At 40.2% G+C, this 22,241-nt stretch overlaps 1 protein-coding gene across 4 annotated transcripts; it reads right to left on the reverse strand.

The window, feature by feature from the left end:
• Positions 1-1,036: 1,036 nt before the first annotated feature.
• Positions 1,037-16,111, reverse strand: LOC131247981 (phosphomevalonate kinase, peroxisomal). 4 transcript variants are annotated; one of them, XM_058247995.1, is made up of 11 exons: positions 15,905-16,111; positions 13,058-13,139; positions 12,817-12,967; positions 12,010-12,107; positions 10,333-10,442; positions 9,650-9,702; positions 7,695-8,090; positions 6,285-6,389; positions 5,716-5,943; positions 4,183-4,305; positions 1,037-1,575 (listed from the first exon to the last, which is right to left on the reverse strand). In XM_058247995.1, exons 2-11 carry the CDS (start codon positions 13,066-13,068, stop codon positions 1,312-1,314), a joined length of 1,539 nt encoding a protein of 512 aa, XP_058103978.1. In that variant the 5' UTR covers positions 13,069-13,139; positions 15,905-16,111; the 3' UTR covers positions 1,037-1,311. The 4 variants fall into 4 exon arrangements, with proteins under 4 accessions (XP_058103978.1, XP_058103976.1, XP_058103977.1 ...); XM_058247993.1 differs by lacking the exon at positions 12,010-12,107 and adding an exon at positions 13,402-13,515; XM_058247994.1 differs by lacking the exon at positions 12,010-12,107 and having other exon boundaries at positions 13,058-13,090.
• Positions 16,112-22,241: the final 6,130 nt, after the last annotated feature.

The following is a 22,241-nucleotide window of genomic DNA, read 5'->3' on the forward strand; positions in this document are numbered from 1 at the left end:
ATACATATATGCTATTACAATAATCAGTTAGGCAACAGGCACCGTAAGTGGGCCGAAGAAGCTGCTGCTGCTGCTGCTGTGGCTGCAGTGGTCAGATTAGAAGAAATCTCCATGGAAGAGTCATTTGATACTCTGGCTGTGTACGACACTTGATAGACAAGCATTAATAAATTTATGGTGCATGCATGAACTCAAATGGCCTAGATTGTGGAAACCAATCTTTAAGTCGTGAAAGCAGATTGGTTGAGCAATCCTAACCTCTTCTGATTCACAGACCCGTTGGGTCAGGCCAGAACCCAACCAAATTTCTAGAGTCAGGCTTGGGTCTGCTGACCAAGGCCCAGGTCTAGGGGTGTACAGTGCTGGTCTAGACCCAGCCCAGAGCAAGCAAATTGCCACCCCTAATCAATTAGAGTATTCGGGTCACAGGCTAATAGTTGTAGATGAAAAAAATGTGCAACTGTGTGGGGCCCACTGAATCATCCAATCCATTCGATAGGGTTGGCCTACCAAGAAAACGGGATGGGCAAAAATTACACTGATCCAATCATCGCGTGGGGGGCACAGGATAGAAAATAATAGGAAATCACCAAACTCACGTGGTGGCTCATTTGATGGTTAGATCTGCATGATTTTTGGGGTGGCCCATTTCTAATATGAGATGACACTGTTAGGCCGCTTGGATAGCCTACACGGCGGAGTGAGCGGCACACCCCAAGTTGTTGCACTTGCAGCCAGTTGTAGCTGAGACTTCCCCATTATACACAAATCTGCTGGACCCTTTGTATGGGCTAAGCTTGAGCTTACTCTCAGAAACGAACGTGGATAGACTTCAGCCTGCCTGTGAACAACCCAGGGTCCTGCAGGGAATTATCAATAGCCTAAAATCTAAGGCTTGGGTACTGCCAAAAATTAAAAAGAAAAAGGGTAGCAATTGGGCTGAGCTGAACTGGGCCCAGGCTGCCAGCGCAACCCGAAACCATTTCATCCATTGCCTGTCTGCAAAAACATCGGTATGCCGCTGCCACCACCGAGATTTGATTCTGCAACTACTGAAAACTGAATGTATAAAACCTCCATCGCATGAGAAGCACCACAGTAATTATTTTGTAAATTGTAAAACAGTCCAACAATCACAGGACCTGTTTCTCTAATCGATGGGTGAGATTTTCTAACTTCACCCATAGGATCGCTTGCATTCAAATGTCAAGCTCCCTCCAAATAAAATTCATGTTTACTAGTGGTTTTTCACCTTGAGTTCTTCAGCTAATCCTACCATCAATGAAGATAATTCTATCAATGAAAGGCCCACTAAATATGCATTGAAGAAATACTGGACGAGATTTCATTGGCCCGTGGATCACTGCTCTCTAAGCAAACACCCCGAGGGTCTTCTCTAACCAGCATGGGCAAAACACTGAGCGAACTCCAAGCTTTCATTACTTTGCTGCTGGAATCTCCCAAGGTGACGGCAAAAATCGCGTCAAAGCCACCAGCTCCAGGAACTCCAGCCAGTAGAACTCCTTCCATATTCATTGTGGCATCCAGAAGCCGAGTTTGTGATTCAGGCTCTATCTGCAAGGTTTTGAAAAGTGAAAGAGAAAGATGATGAGATTTAGATAAGCAAAGTAGAGGAGGTATGAATTTGGGACTGCATATAAGAGTGCAATTTGGGAGTGCAGTCATCATCACAATCCATGGACCATAGTTCTGAAACTCAATGACCTGACTAGACCTCAGCTGAGTCAACTTGACCTGGCGAGATTTCAAGCCGAGTCTTTAGGAAACTCGGTTCTTTCCATGACTAGGCCTTGGCTCATGAAGACGCATGGAGTTGAGTTGATAACTCAGTCAACTCAATGTGACTTGTGGTGACTCGGGCTGAGTCATTCCCCCTTCTAAGGGAGGTTTGTAATAAAATTGAAAAAGAAACTGTGGGGAATCCAAACCCTGACCTCTCATCCTCTCATGCACGCTCTCCACCAGCAAGCTAAGCACAACTTTTCCATTCAATATCTTATTTTCTAATGCTTTATATATATATCTAAGTAGTCCAAATATTCCTTACTATTCCTTGAAGTCTTAACTTATATTTATTAGCTATCCAGTCAAATCTTGTCGAGTCGATCCAACCCAGATGCAGATCGAATTGAGTTTTTGGGTTTTTCAACTATGCCACGAACCATAACAGAGGCATACAACGTCACAAGAGCCATGATCAGGCAAAACCGACACTCCAATCAATTCCTACATGCATTTGTGTGACAAGGAGTGAACTTACTTGAAATTGTGCCGAGATGAAATATGTCCATGTCCGTGTCTGTAACATCCTTGGACACGGCTGTACATAGATTTTTTCATGGTTAATTATCTTTCTTTCTTTCTTTTTGGAAACATTTTTAATGTATAAATGGTTAGCTTTAGGCTATGCATAGAACTTTTTTCCATGTTTAACTAAATTATCTTTTTTTGGAAACTTTTTTTTTATGCATAAATGGTTAGTTTTAGGCTATACATGAACTTCTTTTTTTTTTCATGTTTAATTCTTCATTATCTTTTTTCTGTTGGAAACTTTTTTACATATGAATGGTCAGTTTTAGTTTTATTATATTTTTATGTTGCGTCTTTCTTTTTTTTCTTTTTTTCTTCTTTTTTTTAAAAATCTTTTACTTCTTTTTTATTAAAAATATTATGTTATTATTTTGAATACTTGTATAGATGCGTTGGTGAATTTGACTTTGAATAGCCCTCATGTTCAACACCCATGTCTGTTTCCAAGTTACATAGGGTGTCAATGGGCCAGGTAGCCCTGAAGGGTACGTAAGCCCAGCCCAACATGGGCCAAGTATGGGTGTGGCTACATGGGTGTGGAAGTGACTATGGGTATCTTATTTAGCCTGATTAATGATGGGGACATCACGCGCACACGCACACCCCCTACACACGTACATAAGGAGGAGGGCCCCACCATCGATCTGGATCAATGACGACATCCAGGGAAGGCCCCCTAGTTAGAGGATTGCATTTTGGTTCCTTAGAGTGGACCCGATCGGCATGTGAATCCCACCACAGGTTCTCATGATCGTGGCCCACTATTCTAAATAATCTAGTACTTTGGGTTTTGCTTATTATTGTTATTAGGAATATCATGAACGGTTTAGATTGCTTTGATTAGTTGTTATTTTTTATTACTTCATCTCTAAGTAATAGGTTGCGCACATGGCGCGAGTTTTGGGGTATAGGATTTTATTATAAATAAGCACCCCTTGTAGTCCTTTTTTCTCAATGAAGATTAATAAAATTGCTGCGTTTTTCTACTCCTCTAAATTTCTGAGTTGTGGAGATTCAATTGAGTGCGAAACTCTCCCTTCCTCGAAGACCTGACTACCGTAATGCGAAGCCACACCTATCCCGATTCGCCTCCACCTTCTTCCATCCATATTTTTCTTCTCCTACAAGCATTTCATCTGCAAATCCATCAATATTTGCAGGAGTTTCCCCATCTACAGCAAATTTTCAGAATCTGGCCCTACAGGAGAGCTGAAACTTTGGCGGAGCACCACGCATAAACCGTGCATCGAATTGAGCTGAGATTTGGGGGTTTTGGAGTCCATCCCTGGCCGACCGGGGCTAAGGTGGCGTTTTTTTAAATTGTGGGCCCCACACACGTGCGGCCGAGATCACACACACGTGCGTATGGGACATTGTTGTTGTCCACACGTGCGGTTCTTTTCTTGTTCGTCTCTCCTCTCTTTCACCCCTCTTTCACCCCAAATCCCTAACTCTAACCCTAAATTACTCAAATCCTCAATTTCATGCCCTTTCTTCAACCTAAGGGTTCCCCGAATTGAAATTTGTGAACCCCTTGGATTGGGGAATTATTTATGTGCATGTGTGGATGAATTTATCCTCTTTTGATTCTTATTTGATCTATAATTTTGATTGATCGGCCCTAGCATGTGTAGGCCTGGATCCGCATAAGATTCCCCTTGATCGAGTGTTTGAACTTTTTTGTGTGGGATGTGGAATTTTGTGTAATTGTTTCTAAACTAGTGTGTTCTAAAGCCTGAACATCTTGCACATCATACTTGAATTTCATGTCCTGCATCAATTAATAAATGGGTCGGGTTTGGTATATCCCTGTTCTCTGGCTCCTATCATAAAAAAGGAAGTATCACATACCGGAATGCCCGCTGCCTGACCCATCTGTTGCATATGAAATCTGATCTCAAGCATAGCATCTCTTGCACCGATTAATGATTTTATAACTGCTTCCTGGTATGGGTCCACAGCTTGCTCCAACCACTGTACAGATGTTACAGATCAAACATCAAGTAGAACAATATGGAAAATAGATTTACAGTTAGGATCAAAGTAAATTAAGAAAGAATTATAGTTAGTTGCAAAGTAAAAAACAAGGAATCTTGAAACAGAGCAAAACTACTCAGCCCGTCTATTGCAATAAAGATTGCATGTGTAGACGGGCTGGATGGAGCTAATCAAACTAACTATATTCTTAAACTAAAAATGGAGTTTTGTGTGCAGAAAAAAAATACTATGTGAAAAATCAATGTACTACAAAATGTAATGCATACAAATCTAAAGTTTGTTATGTCTCTTAACACTTAACATAATGGGAAAAAGCTGCAGCTTATGGGAATCTTGGGTGTTACTAGACTATTGCATTTGTCACTTTCTTTTACTTAAATTATCAGTGACTTGCTTGTCATACACGTGGTGCATGTATACAAGATCTGAACCTATCAAAAGATAGGCTCTACCTTAGATTGGCTGTACCCCAAAAACAAACTGATCTGACAATCCTAACCATTCCATTGGACGTGGTGCATGTATACAAGATCTGAACCTATCGAAAGATAGGCTCTACCTTAGATTGGCTGTACCCCAAAAACTCACTGATCTGACAATCCTAACCATTCCATTGGACTTCAGGAACAAAAATAGATGGTTAGAATAAAGTCAACAGAAGTTTCTTTGACAGTCAACTTTTTTCCTAAAAATATCATCCAATTTTAGGGTTACCACTGTCCAATCAGTGTGGATTAGCGATATGGCCCACTGGAGGCAGGGCCTACATGGTGATCTGCTTAGATCTCGTAGATAAGCTGCATAGCTGATAAGCCAAAGAAAGTGAAAACATTAGACACTTGGTCCTTATATAAGTATCTTATTTTGACCCCCGTTCAAAAGAAATGCTCTGCATGTGGATAACTTTCAGAAAATATTCTTGAATGGAAAGTTCATACCACTTAAAACCTGACAATTGGTGAGCCTCTGCCATGGCAGCTGCTTCTAGAGCCTGGGTAAAGTGGAAGGCTGATGTGGTCAAGCAGCCAGTCATAAACTTTTGCAAATCTACCACAAACTCCAAATTGCTAGGAGAAGCTAAGATGAAGGTGGTGGTGATGTTATATTTTGAAAATAATGGTATTGGATTCATTTAATAAAAGCTTTGAGTGAACCGAAGACTCTTGATGAGTTGGTCTAAAGAGAAATAATTGTTTCCTTTTTTCAGACAAAAAAAAAAATGTAAACTAGAAAACTTGATTGCATTAGATACTCGGAACTTCGCAAGCTGGCAAAATATTCATACAAGATCTCTACAGCCCCGCATCCTCATCGTCCAAAAGAAATACAGAGTAGCAGCTTCTATTCCTACTTCATTGGGTATAGAGCTGATAGGTGGCGGATTACCTTTTCATATCTGTGACTACTGCAGTTCCCAATGACAAGTTTGTATGCCTCCAACTTCTCATGTGCAAAAGTACCCAAGGCTTTCAGTTGCATTTCAAGCAATGAATTTGCTTCTGCCAATCTTCTCCATGTTTCAAGGGATTTTTGAGGATCGGATGTTTGCCATTGCTTCACAGCACCTACCATTGATGGTGTGGATGATCCTCCAGTTCCAGGTTCCCCTAATAGCTGACAGAAAGTATAGTGTTACTAATTTGATTTTCTTTCACCTTTCATCTTGATAACACTGTTATCCATCAAAAATAAGTAAAGGATTCTTTACTGCCATGTATTGACAGCCTAAATTATCATTCTGACAAAGGAAGATTGCAAGAATGCCATGATATTTCCTATACATGGCCATGTCCCATCAAATGGTCAATTTCACCATCATGAACAGTGATAACTTTCCAAGCAGCATTTACAATCTCAAAATCACGTGCTTAAGTCATAGTAACATAGGAGAAGCTTTTGACATATTCCAATAACTTAGTCATCAAATGGGCCATGTGAGAAACTGAGAGACTCACCAGTGTCATTAACGGTGGTAATGAAAACTTAATCTTCTCATGATCCCACTTCTCTTCCAGGATACGAGTAATGACCCCTTCTAGTGGCTGTCCTTTCACTGCGACCTGTAGTTTAGCAGCAAAAGAATTATAAAAATTCCAGAAAATTCCTCCAAAATTTATTAGTAATAGCTGTATGAGTCACCACAATAACAAAGCCAGCACCATGTACCTTTGTAACCTACAGGCAGATGGACAAGGTATCCGAAACAAAATAATTTAAAAAGTTATCTAAAAACCTACAAAATTGCAGAAAAACCCTTTGTAGCATTTCAGGCAAGAGCCATGGTGCTGTAAACTTCCCCATGACCATTACAAAAACAAGCCTACCAGATTATAAAGAAGAGCTTTGCTAAGCCCAAATGCACCTATCATCAGACAACTTGATATGTTGTGACGTGCCCTTCTAGGACATGTGGAACCATTTGCACATGCCTCAGTTGAGAAGCACTGTGTAGATGTACTAGCCCAAGAAATGAGGCCAATCAACTCATTAGTTGGGCAGCCATGGATGGTTAATAGGAAATCACAATTTACAACACAGATATGAGTAACATACAGCCTTTCTTTACAATTTTTTATAGTACAACAGCACAAAGTTGGGCAGTAAGGGTGAGCGGAGAGACCAAACACCGCCAGTGACATTTAGGCAAGGTACCAAAACTTATGGTGCCATACCAGTTTTCCATCAAAATGCCACTTGCGTAGAACATCAGTACCAGAAAAAGCGGCAGGCCCCACCCTGAAGATCACCTGAGAATAAATCAGACCATTCCATTCATCAGGTGGGCCAGACAAATAGGATCAATGGACAACCGAACCGAAGGTCCCAACATACAGGTGTGCCCACCCTGTGAACGGATCAGCCTGGTTGTTTAGAAGGGTGATCTTCAAGGTGGGGCCTAGGTAGTATGTTGGCAGGAAAGATGGTACTGTTGCGTGATCAAGTAGAAAAATAAAAAGCCGTCTCTCCACATTCAATGTGCTTTTGTGACCCCCTGAGGAGGGAACTGGCCTTCATATTTGGATTAGGTCAGAGGGACATGCTTGGATGTTAATTCATGCTAGGTTGGCATGCTTAACTGAGTGTAGAGGTACAGTGGGATTAGCAAATTTCCACTGAACAATGTAATAGGGGAAGGTTAACCAAAATACAGAGACTTCACCATCAGTCGAGAATGTCCTACAGAGCACATAATTGATAAGAACTGGAACTTGATTACTCTGCAATCTCATAGTAGGCTGAGAATCAAGGACTCACAAAGCTATAATAGCACAGATACATCAAACATGTGCGTGCATGTGCACACACCACCCACCCCAAACGAGTGCGCTGTGTTTTTGTGTAGAGAGAGAGAGAGAGAGAGAGACCTGAGCAGAAGAGAGAACTGCAGGAGAAAAGCGAATATAGTGTTGACTTCCATACACAGCAGCACTGACATCAAAGCCACTACCCACTTTCCCTTGTGCTATACAATGAGCGGTTTGAGCTACAACATGCACCAAATCAAGATCTGAACTGGACAATGTTTCATGCAGATTCTTAGCTGTAAATGAGAGATTAACAGCTCCAAGGTAATGAAGTACAGCTGCAACCACTGCAGTGGTCATTGCTGCCGACGAGCCGAGTCCAGTTTTTGCAACCTCTGGTTTGCACTTCTCTCCAGCAATTGTTCCAGAGGACCCCTCTGTGTTAAAGGTAATTGATGAGAAGGGTGGAATTAAAGCCAACACATCCGGTGCCAAAGGAAGTCCACGTGCTTCAATCTAACAAGTAGAAGTTGCAAATATTTAAGTCATCGATTTGTAAGGTGCCACTCAACAAGCCAAACAATGGGAATATATATATCTCAAATGAATATATATATACATACATACATACATACATACATATATATATACATACATACATACATACATATATATATATAGGGAAATGGTACTATGAGGTCGAGCTGTGTGGGCCCCACTGTGATGTGTGTCGAACATCTACCCCATCAGTCAGATGCACCATTCCATGGTGGGCCACGGGCTTAAAAATCAAGTCAATTTGTGACTGGGTGGGCCACACCACATACAAAAGTTGAAAGGGATTACCCTCCCATTAAAACATTCATAATCATTTATTGGGCCCACCAAGATGTGGTTCACAAATCTAGCCCATCCATTGTGTGTGTCCTACTTGGATGAGGGGTCAGAACAAGTTTCAGCCGCATTCAAAACTCAGGTGGGCCCCACCAAGTGCTTTTATATGTTTTAGGAATGTCTTCACATGGTTTTAGATGGTATGGCCCACCTGAGTTCCACATATGGCTGATTTTTGGAATATCCCATAACCTAAAGGGGACCCATCAAATGCACAATGTTGATGTTCAACACACATCACGGTGGGGCCCACACAGCTCAACCTTATGGGAAGTTCCCATGAGGTCGACCTCATGGTACCATCCCCCCCCCCCCCCACACACACACACACATATATGGAGAGAGAGAGAGAGAGAGAAATGGTACTATGAGATCGACCTCATGGGAACTTCCCATAAGGCCGAGCTATGTGGGCCCCACCGTGATTCTTGTTGAACATCTACCCCATCAATCAGATGAACCATTCCATGGTGTGCCGCTGGCTTAAAAATCAAGTCAATCCATGACTTGGGTGGGCCACACCAGATACAACAGTTGAGAGGGGTTACCCTCCCATTAAAACATTCATAATCATTTTTTTGGACCCACTGAGATGTGTTTCACGAATCCAGCCCATCCATTGTGTGTGTCCCACTTGGATGAGGCATCAGACCAAGTTTCAGCCCCATCCAAATTTGAGGTGGGCCCCACCAAGTACTTTTATATGTTTTAGGCACATCTTCACATATTTTTAGATGGTATGGCCCACCTTAGTTCCCTTTGCCACTGGTTTGTGGGATATCCCATAACCTAAAGGGGACCCATCAAATGCACGGTGTTGATGTTCAACACACATCACGGTGAGGCCCATACAGCTCAACCTCATGGGAAGTTCCCATGAGGTCAACCTTATAGTACCATTTCCAGATTTCCCCCATATATATATATATATATATATATATATATATATATATATATTCTTTTTGTATTTTCACTTCATTTCAAGCAATACAGGCTTCAGTTTTTTATGGTCATTGCACGATAGTGATAAAGCAACTCTATCTCAGAAATGTTTCACAGGTTTTTTATGCTTTAAGGTATTCAGACTCAAAAGGGAATGGAGAACGAAAAAAGAAAAGAAAGGGAGTTAATGAATGTCAAGAGGATAAACTAACACATTCAACAAAAATCGGCGCACCCACCTGATTCCGGTATGAGTAGAAATCGTTGCAGCCTAAGACTGTGATATCAAGACCTGCATGACTAATACATGTAAAACTAAAGATTCTTGAATCCAACAAATGCTTTGCCTTTAAATCACAAAGACAGCAACGAGATTTTTTGAAGAGAAATGCTCCTTTGCACTCAAAGCACTGTAATTTATAGTGCTCCTAGTTGCATCAGTTCACTTGGACAGTCCAATCGGTCGATCTGAACTGTCCATTGAGTCCAGAACACATTTCATAGGTATCATGAAGTAATCTTACTGATCATATGATCTTTGATTTGGCCTTATTTTTCATATCCATCCACTGTTGAAGCCATGGATGGGATGGTTACAATTGCCTAACAGAATTTATTTGTTAGAATCATAAGCAATCCATTACATGCCCTAACAATGATGGATCATATTGTTGATTGGACCTACTTTTGTATAAATTATCTTGTCTATAGTAAACACCATTGATCAAATGGTTTATATTTGTCAGATCGGTGTGATGTTTGCATGGTAGCCTGTGAAATGTGAGTTAAACCTAATGAACAGTCTAGATCAATGGATTGGTCTTGAGAGCACTGGATCATCTCTCTTTTTTGAAAGATAAATAATAAGGATAATAACCACAAACCAAAAAAGGAACAAACAAAATATTTATGGCAACATTACCTTGCAACAGTAGTTTGTGTAACCCATCCTTCTTACCCTTGCCGTATATTGAGTGTGCAGCTGCTACAGAATATTGGACTGCTTGTTCCACGAAAGGGTTGCTAGAGTCCCTGAAATCTTAAGCCAATAGAAATACTCTTGACTTTTTAAGAGGAGCAAACATTATATTGCTTATCTATGTTAAAGAAAAAACGAAAAAAAGAAACAGCTATGAATTGCTTTCTTTTGATGTGTGGTGAAGTCCTGAATTTCGATGGTCATGCAGATAAAAAGCATATGAGGTATATACCTTGATATTCATCCCACCAAGTACATATACCCTTGTATTTACCAGCAAATGCAAACAACATGGAGCACTTAGCTATGGAGCCCTTCAGGCTGATGAATGAGGGTGATTTCCTTCCCTTCAGGCTGATGATTGAGGATTATCTTATTCTTCTATTAGTGCGTGCATGCGTGTGCGTGTGGGCGTGTGCATGTGGGCATGTGTGTGTAACAATGACAGCACTCTACTTTTAGGAAGACTACATGGATTGCAAAAATATCTCTCAAAAATAAAGGATTGCAAAACATGTTTCTCTTTTCAAAATAAAACAACAAATAGTACAAATGCATCTTTGATTCTTCTGAAAAGCAGCTGATTTTATTTTTTTTTTATAGTAAAGAAGAACAAAAAGAAAGAGCCAGCTGCAAGTGACCCTCTTGTCACTCTGCAGCCAAGCAAACAGAGAAAAACAAAAGATCAATACCCACCCCGTGGTTGCTTCGATCGGCCCAACCCCCATTGAGAGAGTAATGGGTTCTATATACTCTTTTTCGAGTGAGGGGAATTTGGCACTTTAACACGGCTACTACAGTCATTATAGAAACACCCTCTCTTTGAGAACTGAGTCGGGGCAAGGGGACCACAAGGACAAAATAACAAGTCGCTACAAACTTTCCCAATCTCCCAAAAGGATAGCCATCGAGCACCCATGAAATTCTGGCCCAAGCAACACCCATTTTGAAATCATGACCAGAATTATTCTCTTTAAGGATTCTTATGGTGCCACTTTATCCTCAAAGATTCTTCTATTTCTCTCCTTCCACACACCCCAAAATTATCCCAAAGAATAAAAATCATTTTTTATTTAAAAATTAGTAAAATAATTATTAAAATAGTAATTTTTTTCAAAATTTCCTTTCAATCAACTGTCAATTGAGACTATTTTTGAAGTATTTAGGAGTGTTTGATGAAATGATCATCACATACACTTTAAATGTTATGCATTCAATTTGAATATAGTTGCATTAGTTCAAGCAGGCAGCGCATAGCTTAGGATCCTATAGAAAGGAAACCTATTGTGTGCACTTCTTTTTTGAGATGTTATGATTTAAAAGTGTGTATTAAGGTCTTTTTTAACAATTCTTGAAGTTTCGTTGAAAAATTCAACCATTTTCCCAATGTTTCCCCATTTTTCCCAAAAAGCGCGATAAATTACCTGATACAAACGATATATCCCGTGCAATAACCTATACATATCTGTATCCCAAGGATGCGATGTGTAACGCGATACCGATATTTCAAACACCAGTGGATGTGTGTACATAAAGATGCTTATGAACATGTATGCATACGGAACTAAGAAAATAGAAGAATTCAATTGCAACATATATTGCAACCCAATAAAAACTTGCCTCGAAGAGATACATTGGAGCGTTGAATTCTTAAGGGACAACTTGTATGTGGTCTCCCTAGAAAGCTGAGGAGACGATAATTTCACGTCTATCCAAGCCTGAGAAATGTCGAAGCAACCCGGTAAAAAGAAAACACATTGAATCCAACACTTCAACAAAAATCCACAATAAAGTCCATATCCTAATAATTCAAATTTCATTGAAAATAAATTCATCCACTTTTCTTTCTTTCTTTTTTCCGAAAAGCAACCAATTTTATGGGAAACCGCCTCAAAAACCAAAGTGAAAAAGGAATAATGATGTTTGGTAGTTTGATAAATTCATTCCACTTTAAGCAAACTAAGAGATAATAATGAAACAAAGATTGGTGTTACTAAGGTCAAATGGAGACATGTGTCAACCTGCCATGTGTGAGAGGCATCCAGGAAGTGCATCAGGTGGGCCCTGCTAGAGATTACCTAGGCTAAGAATAGGCCAGCCAGTCCACTCATTAGGTGGGCCACGCATGCACATTGAATGTGGACCCTTCATTTTTTTGGGGGGGAACCGCCATAGTTTAGTATGCATAGGTCCCACCTGATGAGTTGACCAGCTTGTTTTTGGTATGCCAATCTACAGTGTGCATGTGTGCATGCGCATCCACAACTGGCCTGAGGAAAGTTCTAGAAATGCTGCACACATTGTAATTGCCAGTATTGTATGTAAATTTTGATTTTGCATGGGCTCCAAAACTGATGATCCGTTGAATTCATAAGGTGGAGAAACAAACTAACAGAAAAGAAAAGCTATGTGAACAAAAGCACATACCCATGCCCAGCTATTGGGATCAATAGCTTCATATAATGGCCTCACGATTGCATAAAAACGAGCTGTCGTGCTAAGAACAATTCCTGCATTTGGTCTCTCTAAAATCAAGTACCCACCAGTCAACAAAACCTTCCCAGGTGCAGACACAACCCTGCAACAACATACAAATTTGCCAGTTCAAACGAAAAAACCAATACACAACCAAAAAAAAAACAACCACACATATTGAAGATGAACTCACACTTCTGCCATCGACTCCGTTTATCAGTCCCAACTGTATGATCAAATATTCATCAACGTATCATATCATAAGCTATAAATGGCTGGAAAAAAAATAAATAAATAAACATTTTAGATACATTTTAATAAATAAAGTTATTTTGGGAATTAAAATTTTCACCCTTAAAATTCATAAGTCCACTCAACAAGAGTAATTTGTTCACTACCAAGATTGTAAAGCACACCATAGAAGAAAGAAAAAATAATAATAATACTAAGACTAAATTTTCCTTACAGGCCGAAAACAAATCAAGTTTTTAAAAAGAAAAAAATAAAATAAATTACAAAAAGGCCTTGGCAGCAAACCTATATGACAAAAGCCTTCACCAAACCTCCAATACTTGATGGATCTTCAAGATTCAACTTTCTCGATGTCCGAAATGATCATATGGACAAAACCAACTTCCTCCAAGAATCCTCCTTTCATCCATACAAACCAAAAGGCGAAAATGATCTTTCTATTTTACTTTTTCTCTAGTAATAGAAAAAAATACTACACAAAAATTACCAAAAATGCTTCGAAAAAACATCATTGCTCTTCTAAAATCAAGATCTATCAAAATTCAAAAGCCCTATTTTTGCCCCATCAAGGGACCACCATACATATGATGCTGATGTCAGCCGTGTGGCAGGGTGAAGTCAGTGGTAGTAGTCAGATTAGAACGAATGACCTGCCCTTGTGACAGGAATATCTCATGCCTATCTTAATGCCCACATAACCACGCACATCTTTCAAAAGATTCATAAGTTTCCAATCGTCAGCCTAGAGGGTCTAAGATTGACTAGGCTGCCAATTGGCAGCAGCTAGGTTCAAGAATCTAATGACCATTCTGGTCTATTTATTCATAGAGTCTATCCTCATGAATTACCAAGTCCCCACAATTTTCTACTTCAACCAGTAGCTTGCTCTGATATGAAGTAGAAAGAGAGAGAAGATGGGAAAAGCAAGAGGAATAAGAAAGAAAGGAGAAGAGAGAAGAAAGGAATTAGGGCTTAATATGTTGTTAGTCAATCCCACTAATGAGTTTTATTACTATTATTTTTAGAGAAATAATGACTATTAATATTAGTAATGATAAAAAAAATGAGACAGATATGGCACTCCACATGACTACAGATGAAATACATATATCTCTCCACAATAAAAGCCAGCATGCAGGTCTTAGTGAGTCAGGAGGATGGCCTTTGATGGTTGAGGGTGACTAACAATCTAGCTCTCCTCCTAGGGATATTGTTTCATATTAGATAACCATATAATGCAATCTAGCTCCACTACAATTATCTATCATTATGTTCCTATAGAGGCTAATAGTATCATATAGTGGGTTCAGTTATTAGTAGAGTTCATGGGTATATGATTGAATGGGCTTCCATTGCAATAAATCTTAACCATTGTAATTTGCTTTTTTCTGGAGGGTAATTGGCCTGCTATCTCAGCGGACTATTCTCCTCCTTTCTTTAATGAATCTGCAGTTATCTCTCATATATATATATATAGTATCATAAAACCCTGGCCAAGGAGGGGCCATAGATCTTCTGTTTGTATGGTGGAGGCTTGTCCACTACCTTGGTTGCTCCTATATCCTTTTTACCTTTTGGGGTCTTAACTAAATTATTTGGTTGCATTGCCAATAAGAAAAAAACCATCAAGGATTGGGTTTGGCGGATCCTCAAAATTCAAAATCTCAAGACATTGGTAAGACAAAGGCCGCATGCCATTCATAAGCAAATCATGCTAAAACAGTTCAAAAGCAATATCGCAGGTTGAGATTGGTACAATCCACTACAAATTTTAGATACCTAACAACCAACGTTTGAAGCGTCGTTCGAAACCATATGATATGGGTGTATTTGCCCCATATCGGCCCGAAAAAGGCCAAAACAGGGCAATATGCAGCGGCATCAGTAGTGAACAATACGATACATAGCACGCCAATTTCAAAACTTGCTATCAGCTATGAGTTCAATCGTAGTAGAGCTCAATTTCAAGTCTCAATGAAGGGCTATGTATCCAACTATGCTACTTCTTTTTGAAGGATCCATGTTACATTGATCCGCTCCATTGATATGATTGGCCCCAATCCAGACGGCCCATGCACCAAAAACCTTCTGGATGGGAAACCTTCGAATGGTGGTCAGCGAATGAACTGTTACAAAAGAAAAATAATCCAACAGTCCACATTCACCCAAAAAAAGAAAAGTCCAATTATTCGATGACTAGGATCTTCTAATCCAGGATCTCTTTGTGCATGGCCAACCATGGTGGGGCCCATCATACCAATGGTTTGCGTAGCTTAATCATGCCCCCCAAGTGCACAGACTGAAACTCTGAGCATACTGTAAAAACCCATTGGGCCAACCATTGTATGTACCTGGAAACTGATACATCACAGTGTTTTTAATATATCGATACAGAGAAACCATAGGATCCTCGACCCACGTATTACGCACTGTATACTCCTACTTTCATTTTGTCCAAGTGGTTCCCATGGCTCAGTAATCCAGACCGTTGCTCTGCACTACCTCATCATGGATGGGCCATGCCCCAAAGATCTCCTCGAAAGGACAATCCTATCATTTCTATCTGCTATACCGAAGGTCCTGTAATTCTTTCTGTGACTAGTACTAGAACAGTACATTTGATAACTATTCTCATGCCAGAAGTAAAAGAAAACAGTGCATGCATCAAAAAGATAGGGTGTGGATTCCCAACTAAAATTCATGGATTTTTAAGGAAATCTGCAGAAATTTCGATTTTCGGAATGCATAGAAAATAAAAAAGAGAGAGAAGAGGAGAAATATCTCGTACGGTTTTACTGAGCTCTTTTCGCGCTTCTTTCGATCCGCCGAAGATCCAAGAGAAATGAGCGGATTCTGCGGAGAGTGTTTATACAGCTGCCGAGGATAGTGGACTTCTATGATGGGAATACTAAAATGTGGCAGTGCGTAATACGCATGCCTGTCTTCGCGGCTCCCTGGGGAAGAAGATGCGATTTCGGTAGTCCGCGCGAACTACAGTGCCGGACGCATTTAGTGGACGCTTCAGTCCAACCGGACCACGGTGATGGATTTACCTTTACATCGACGCTGTCCTTCCGTTTTAACAGCTCGTTTTAGAGCATTATCCCAAAAATTAAACTAATCAGATCTCAGGTTGGCCACACCACAGCCGAAGTAGTATGAAACAAGGCACCCACGTCAGTTGGGTTGACATTCCAAAGTGTTGTAGCCCCTATCATGTTGTGTTATATCCACACCGTCCATCCATTTTGTTGGATCATTTTAGGAGATGAGCTAAAAATTGAGACAAATTAAAACTCAAGTGGACCACACTTCGGAAAAAAAGTGAGGACAATGACACTTAGTATTGAAACCTAGAGGTGTACATGAACTGAGCTAGCTCGGTTAGCTCACTCGGCTCAACTCGAAAAAACTCGATTCGGGTCAGTTCGAAGCTAAGTTCAAGCCAAGTTAGGCTGATTTTTTTAGCTTGAAAATGAGTTCAAGCGAGCCCTGGCTTGACTCGACTCGAATCAAACCCAGCTCGATTTGAACTCGAATCGAACCAATTCGATGACTCGGTTACTTTGATATTGATGTTGCTCACCAAGTGTTTGATGAAATGACTTAGCGTAGTGTGGTTGGTGACGAGGAAAGTGTGTATATGAAACCAATACTCTTTTTTTAATTGATTTTTATGTGTGCTTAGAAGGTGTTTAATAAAATACATATGAGCCCATTGTTGTTGTCTCAAATACAATGAGATTTTGAAGTTATAGTCCAAGTGTTTGTGAAAAATGTTACACAGGTGAACTTAGCTACAGGTGGGCATCGAGTCGAGTCGGACTGAATTGGATCCAAATCAGCTTGATGCGATTTTTCCAAGAACCCGATCCAAACTCGATCCAATCCGATACTGAGCCTAACAGGGTTGACTTGATCCGATTTGAATCCTTGCTGGACTGACCCGAACCAAGTCGGATCGAGCTAAGTTTTTCTAGTCGATCCGAACTAGGTTGAATCAAGCTGAGCGGGAGACTCTTGCTACTAGGGAAATCAGGAGAGAGAGGAAGAGAAAGAAGGAGAGGTGGGAAATCGGGAGAGAAAGAAGGAGAGGTGGGAAATCGAGAGAGAAAGAGGGAAAGAAAGGAGGAGAGCCATGATGAGACGGTGCAGCTGAGCCAACACCTCGTGCGGTCCACTAGCAAACCAAGGTAGGCCGCCGCTCGAAAATACATAAAATAAATAAATAAATTAGAACCTACCTGATCAATGAAGGATGACGAACGGCGAGGATGGGTGTCGGGCGCCACTCGTTCAAGTAGAGAAAGAGAAAAAGGATTTAGGGATTTAGGGTTTAGATAAGGGTAGCTGCTGCCGGGTATGTAAAAACTAAAAGTTAAAAAAATAAATCTAAAAAACTACTTATATAGACCAGATCGGATCCAATTGGATCGGATTCCGAATTGGATCGGTCCGAATTGCCCACTGATCTGAACTTGATCCGTTGTAAGATCGAATCTAACTAGGCTAACTCAATCTAACCCAATCTTAGCCTTCAGCTTGGATCCATCAGATCAATTCAGTTTCTGCCCAATTTTAATATTAGCTTGAACTCAGCTCGATTTGGCCCGAGTTGTTGCCAAACTGAGCTGAGCTGGCCAGTCAAGCTCGAGGACTGAGCCGAGCCTAGTTCGAGTTGAGGTCCGCTAGTGGCCGAGTCGAGTCGAGTCGAGGCTAGCTTGACTCGGTTCGACTCGATGTACACCCCCGTGGAAACCTTCCCCGGGTGGTTTTAGTGATTCACCGGACAATTGGTACGGACTGAACTGGCTTTTTGAGTAAACCGGCACATAAGTGAACCGGGGATTTTTGTCCCGGTTCGGTCCCATTCCATCTGCTCGCCCGGTCGAGTTTGGTTTTAAGCCATTACTTTGTTACGGGAATACGAGCGACTGTAGTTTTTTCCCCACACCAGCGCCTCGTACATAGCAATATGAAACACGTGTGCAATAACTGCAACTGCTCATCCTGCGATCCCAACTGTAGATTCTTTCTATCATAAAACGCGCTGACGTAACCATCAGATGCGTCGTGAGATCGGAGTCATCGGAACTGAGATGGACGTTCAGCAGATCAAACTTCAAGCAGTCCCGTGGACCATTGAAATTCCCTGGACTAGACTACCGATTTCTCTCTCTCTCTCTCTCTCTCTCTCTCTTTCTGGTTAGCTTCACGCACACCCATTCGTAGTACACACCACACTGGATCAGGGTGTCTCTACCCTCCCGATTTTATTTGATGAGAGATGATAGATACAGCCATATTTTTTACTCTGCTTAATTGTGACGTGTAAAATACCTACTCCATAAAAATTGTGGTCCAATTCCATGATTATAACATACATACAAATCTTGTTCGTCCACTGGATAGATGGCCCACACCAGTAAACCGAATCGTACAAATGGCTGTCCGTTCATTTTGATGTTGTGTTTAAATAGACTAGTGGATCCAACTGATTCTCATATAAGATGATTAAAATGGTATTTTCCATATTTTTAATGGATTGGATATTCTGAAAAAGTGCTATTTAGCAGGAAAAGTGGCAGCATCTTAATTTACAATGCAGCCGCTGTGGGTGATGACTGCTACTATGGAATAAGCACGAAAGTTATAACTTGATTCGCGCGCGTGGCGACCTAAGAGGTTGTTCGCCGCACCCTGACCAACAAGGCAGTCAACCGAGTGAGGGATCTGGGCCATTCATCCAATGCGTCCTTATGCAAGAATTACTCTCGGATGGCCGCACACATATTCGGGAAGCGGGCGGTTAAAGAGATGGCCCAAAATCATCTACAACACCTGCAATGTGTAAAACACCAAAGCACCTTGGGCCCACATGCTGAGAAACGATCATTTATTTATTTATTTTTCACCACCGGCAGCCTGTATGTTCAGGCAATGCTCATTACAACCCTGCCGCCGTGGACATCCGTGGTGACCGAAAGTAGGAGAATGTAAACGTACATGGTCAAAGATGCCTGTTTTTCGACTTATTAACTTTCAACTTGTGTGGACCCATATCTCGCAGTAGCATGTGGCCCACACACAACCAAATCAGACCACCATGGAAGTCCGTGGTGCGAGAGTGACCATGCAATGTGCATGTCCACCTGAATTCTACGTCACACTTATTTCTTTATCTTTGTTTCATCGCGTTATTCACATTGAATGAATGTGGTTGATGGACTGTCTACATCAAGTGTCGACTTAATGATGAGTGGCTTATATCTACGGCAGGTCCTGCATAATGCATGGCTTACATCGGAAGTGGGCCCACATGATAAATGATCCACATCAAAGGTGGGCTCCACATGATGGGTGTGGATGTAAAAGATGGCCCCCCACATGATGGATGGCTAACATCAAAGGTGGGCCCTGTGTTAATGAATTATGCACATCAAAGGTCCGCCCCCAATGAAGAATGTTCCACAAGTAAGGTGGGCCCTGAATGACGGACTACCCATGTTAAAGTTAGGGCCACACAGCGAACAATTCACATCAAAGGTCGGCCCCACATGATGGCAGTGGATGTGATGGGGACTAAACAAACTTCTATCATACTTATAATGTTGGGAACCAAACATGCTTTTCTGCTTTTTGGATGATACTTATGTTATTTACCAAACATATTTAATTATTGATTAAGTATAAGTTAATGTAAGCTACTTATAATATAAATAGCTTATTTAAAGTAACTTATAGTCCAAACATCTTTTATTGCCCAAAATTATGATTGTATTTTTATGATCGAGGACGAGTTAAACACGACCATTTATATACAATTTCATATTTCCTTTTGTTAAGACTGTTGATGCAAAAAACTCATGCGTCCTCCTCCGACTCGTTACCTGCACAAGGAAAAGACACATGAGATCCTGACTAGAGCGGAGACCTTCCGATGCTAAAGTTAGGGATAGGATTGTGTAGAGGGCTTTTAGAAGAGTTTTCTGCGTACTTTTCATTGTAGAGATTTCCTGCTTTTATAGAAATGACAGAGTCCCGTCGTGCAGGGATTATCTTCCGAGTATCTCGGATATTTGATTTAGTTGCAGTTTGTTTATCAATTCTGTCTGATCCTGAGATCTTCAGGGTCGGGAATCCTTCTCACAAGATTTTCGGTACAGTTTTTATGTTTACACCGTCTCTTCTTTGCTTTGCTCGGCCTTGACCAACTCTTGTAATAAAGGAGTCTTGGCTGGCTACAAGGATGAAGCCTTTTGCCTTCTGTCGGATGAAATAGAGTTGGTCTATAACCGATATCCTTTCTTAATTTGATAACCAACACTGTAACCGGCCTAATAAGGGGCGGTTTTATGATCGGTCAGGAGACTTCTAGCATTTGGGCCTTAATCGGTCCCTTTAAACGTTGTTACCTCGTTGGTCGAGTCAACTTTTATGTGTCTTATATATTTTGCTTATGGCTCATGACTCTGTAATTCTTGGTCGAGGTTCATTCATCGCTGTTCGAGTTAAGTCTCTCATTGAGGCATTTGATTTTTTTGTCTCGGTTGGGCTTATTGCCTCGGAATCCTGGGCAGTGTCAATAAAGTTAATCCATTCCATATTTGAGTCTCCGGACATGTCATATTTTTTCCCAACCAAGACTACCTTGGAGCAATGTTAGAGGGAACTTTTCTCTAAATGACACTGACCGAGCTATCTCAGTTATCTAGTAATCGATTGAAAGATGAATAGTTTAAAATAAAGGATTTTGACATATAACACCCTTTCTCATGGGCCAAAGGCAGATGACACCCTCCCTTATCCTCGTTTCATAAATAAACCTCTTAATTCTCATATTCACAAAAATACCAGGTAGTCAACATTTATCAGCTAATTGCAATGGAATTGTGTCATGTTTTTGCTTTTATATATTTATTTATTTTTAACACACAACCACACTTGTACACACCACATGGATACTTGAACCTATAAACTCAGTGTTGACACACATCGTGTCTGCTACCAAGTGATAAGCACAGGCCTTGATGCTCTAGCTACCTCTAACCTTTAATATATGTATAGGCACTTAGAAATTGTATACATGGCTTATACTAACTCGCCAAATTATAAAATAAACGGTCATCAGGTCACAACATAAATATGAAGAAGATGGACAATCTTAACCTTTGATTCATGCACACTTGTTCTTTGAAGTAAGACCATCAGTTTATTTTTTATTTTATTTTTTTAGCGTCTAATGAATGTCGGGCGATGAAATATTTCAATAGCCAAATTACTAAGCAAGAAAGTTTTTTAGTTTACGTTACATCTAAATTGGTGCTCATAAATTGAATATTTTATTTTGAATTATTCATAGCTACCTATGAGTAGTTTCTAATTGCTTGTGTATTATCCATTACATCTTGCCAAAGTTTTAAAGTTTTCTCTTTGGGCCTATTTTAATGGTACGAAAAGAAAATAAAAGAATATCATATTTTCTATGATGGAACATACATAATGAAAAGATATGGCAAATAAATATCAAATTTCAAAAGGGCCGGCTTGGATACCACCAAATGAAATACTTTTTATACTTGCATCAGTAGATATGTAACTTATTCGAGATAAGTTAGTTTGGTTTAAGATTAACTATAAGCAAATTTTTTTTTTCTTTCTAAAATTACTCAATCACTTCAACTCAATAAGTAAAAATCAATATAAACTACTTTAGGCACAAGGAACTTAAATTAATTAACCTATGATCCGAACACCCCCCAAAATATCACTAGCCTAAAATCATACTTAATTCTCATGTACAAGCTAGATAATCAATGTAAGAGTTTTTCCATTATCCACTTCATATCTAAAGGAGCTGTCAAAATGGAACCTATGGGAATTTGGGTCCCGTGTATATATTAAAAAATAATTATCACAGCTTTGATGTATTTTTGTTTCTTACTGTTTAGACATGATGTTTGAAAATTTGAAAGGAAAGTAATATTGTCAAAAATGTTTTGCAGACCTAACTTCAGTTAGTTTCTCTCCAAAACGCAGCGGCATTTGGAAAACTGAAGGTGTTTTTTGCGAATTACCATAAAAGAGGGTTTTACTTGTCACTGGGTGAGAAGGGAAGGTTCTGT

The sequence above is a fragment of the Magnolia sinica genome, chromosome 6 (genome assembly GCF_029962835.1).
Source record: "Magnolia sinica isolate HGM2019 chromosome 6, MsV1, whole genome shotgun sequence".
NCBI lineage: Eukaryota > Viridiplantae > Streptophyta > Magnoliopsida > Magnoliales > Magnoliaceae > Magnolia > Magnolia sinica.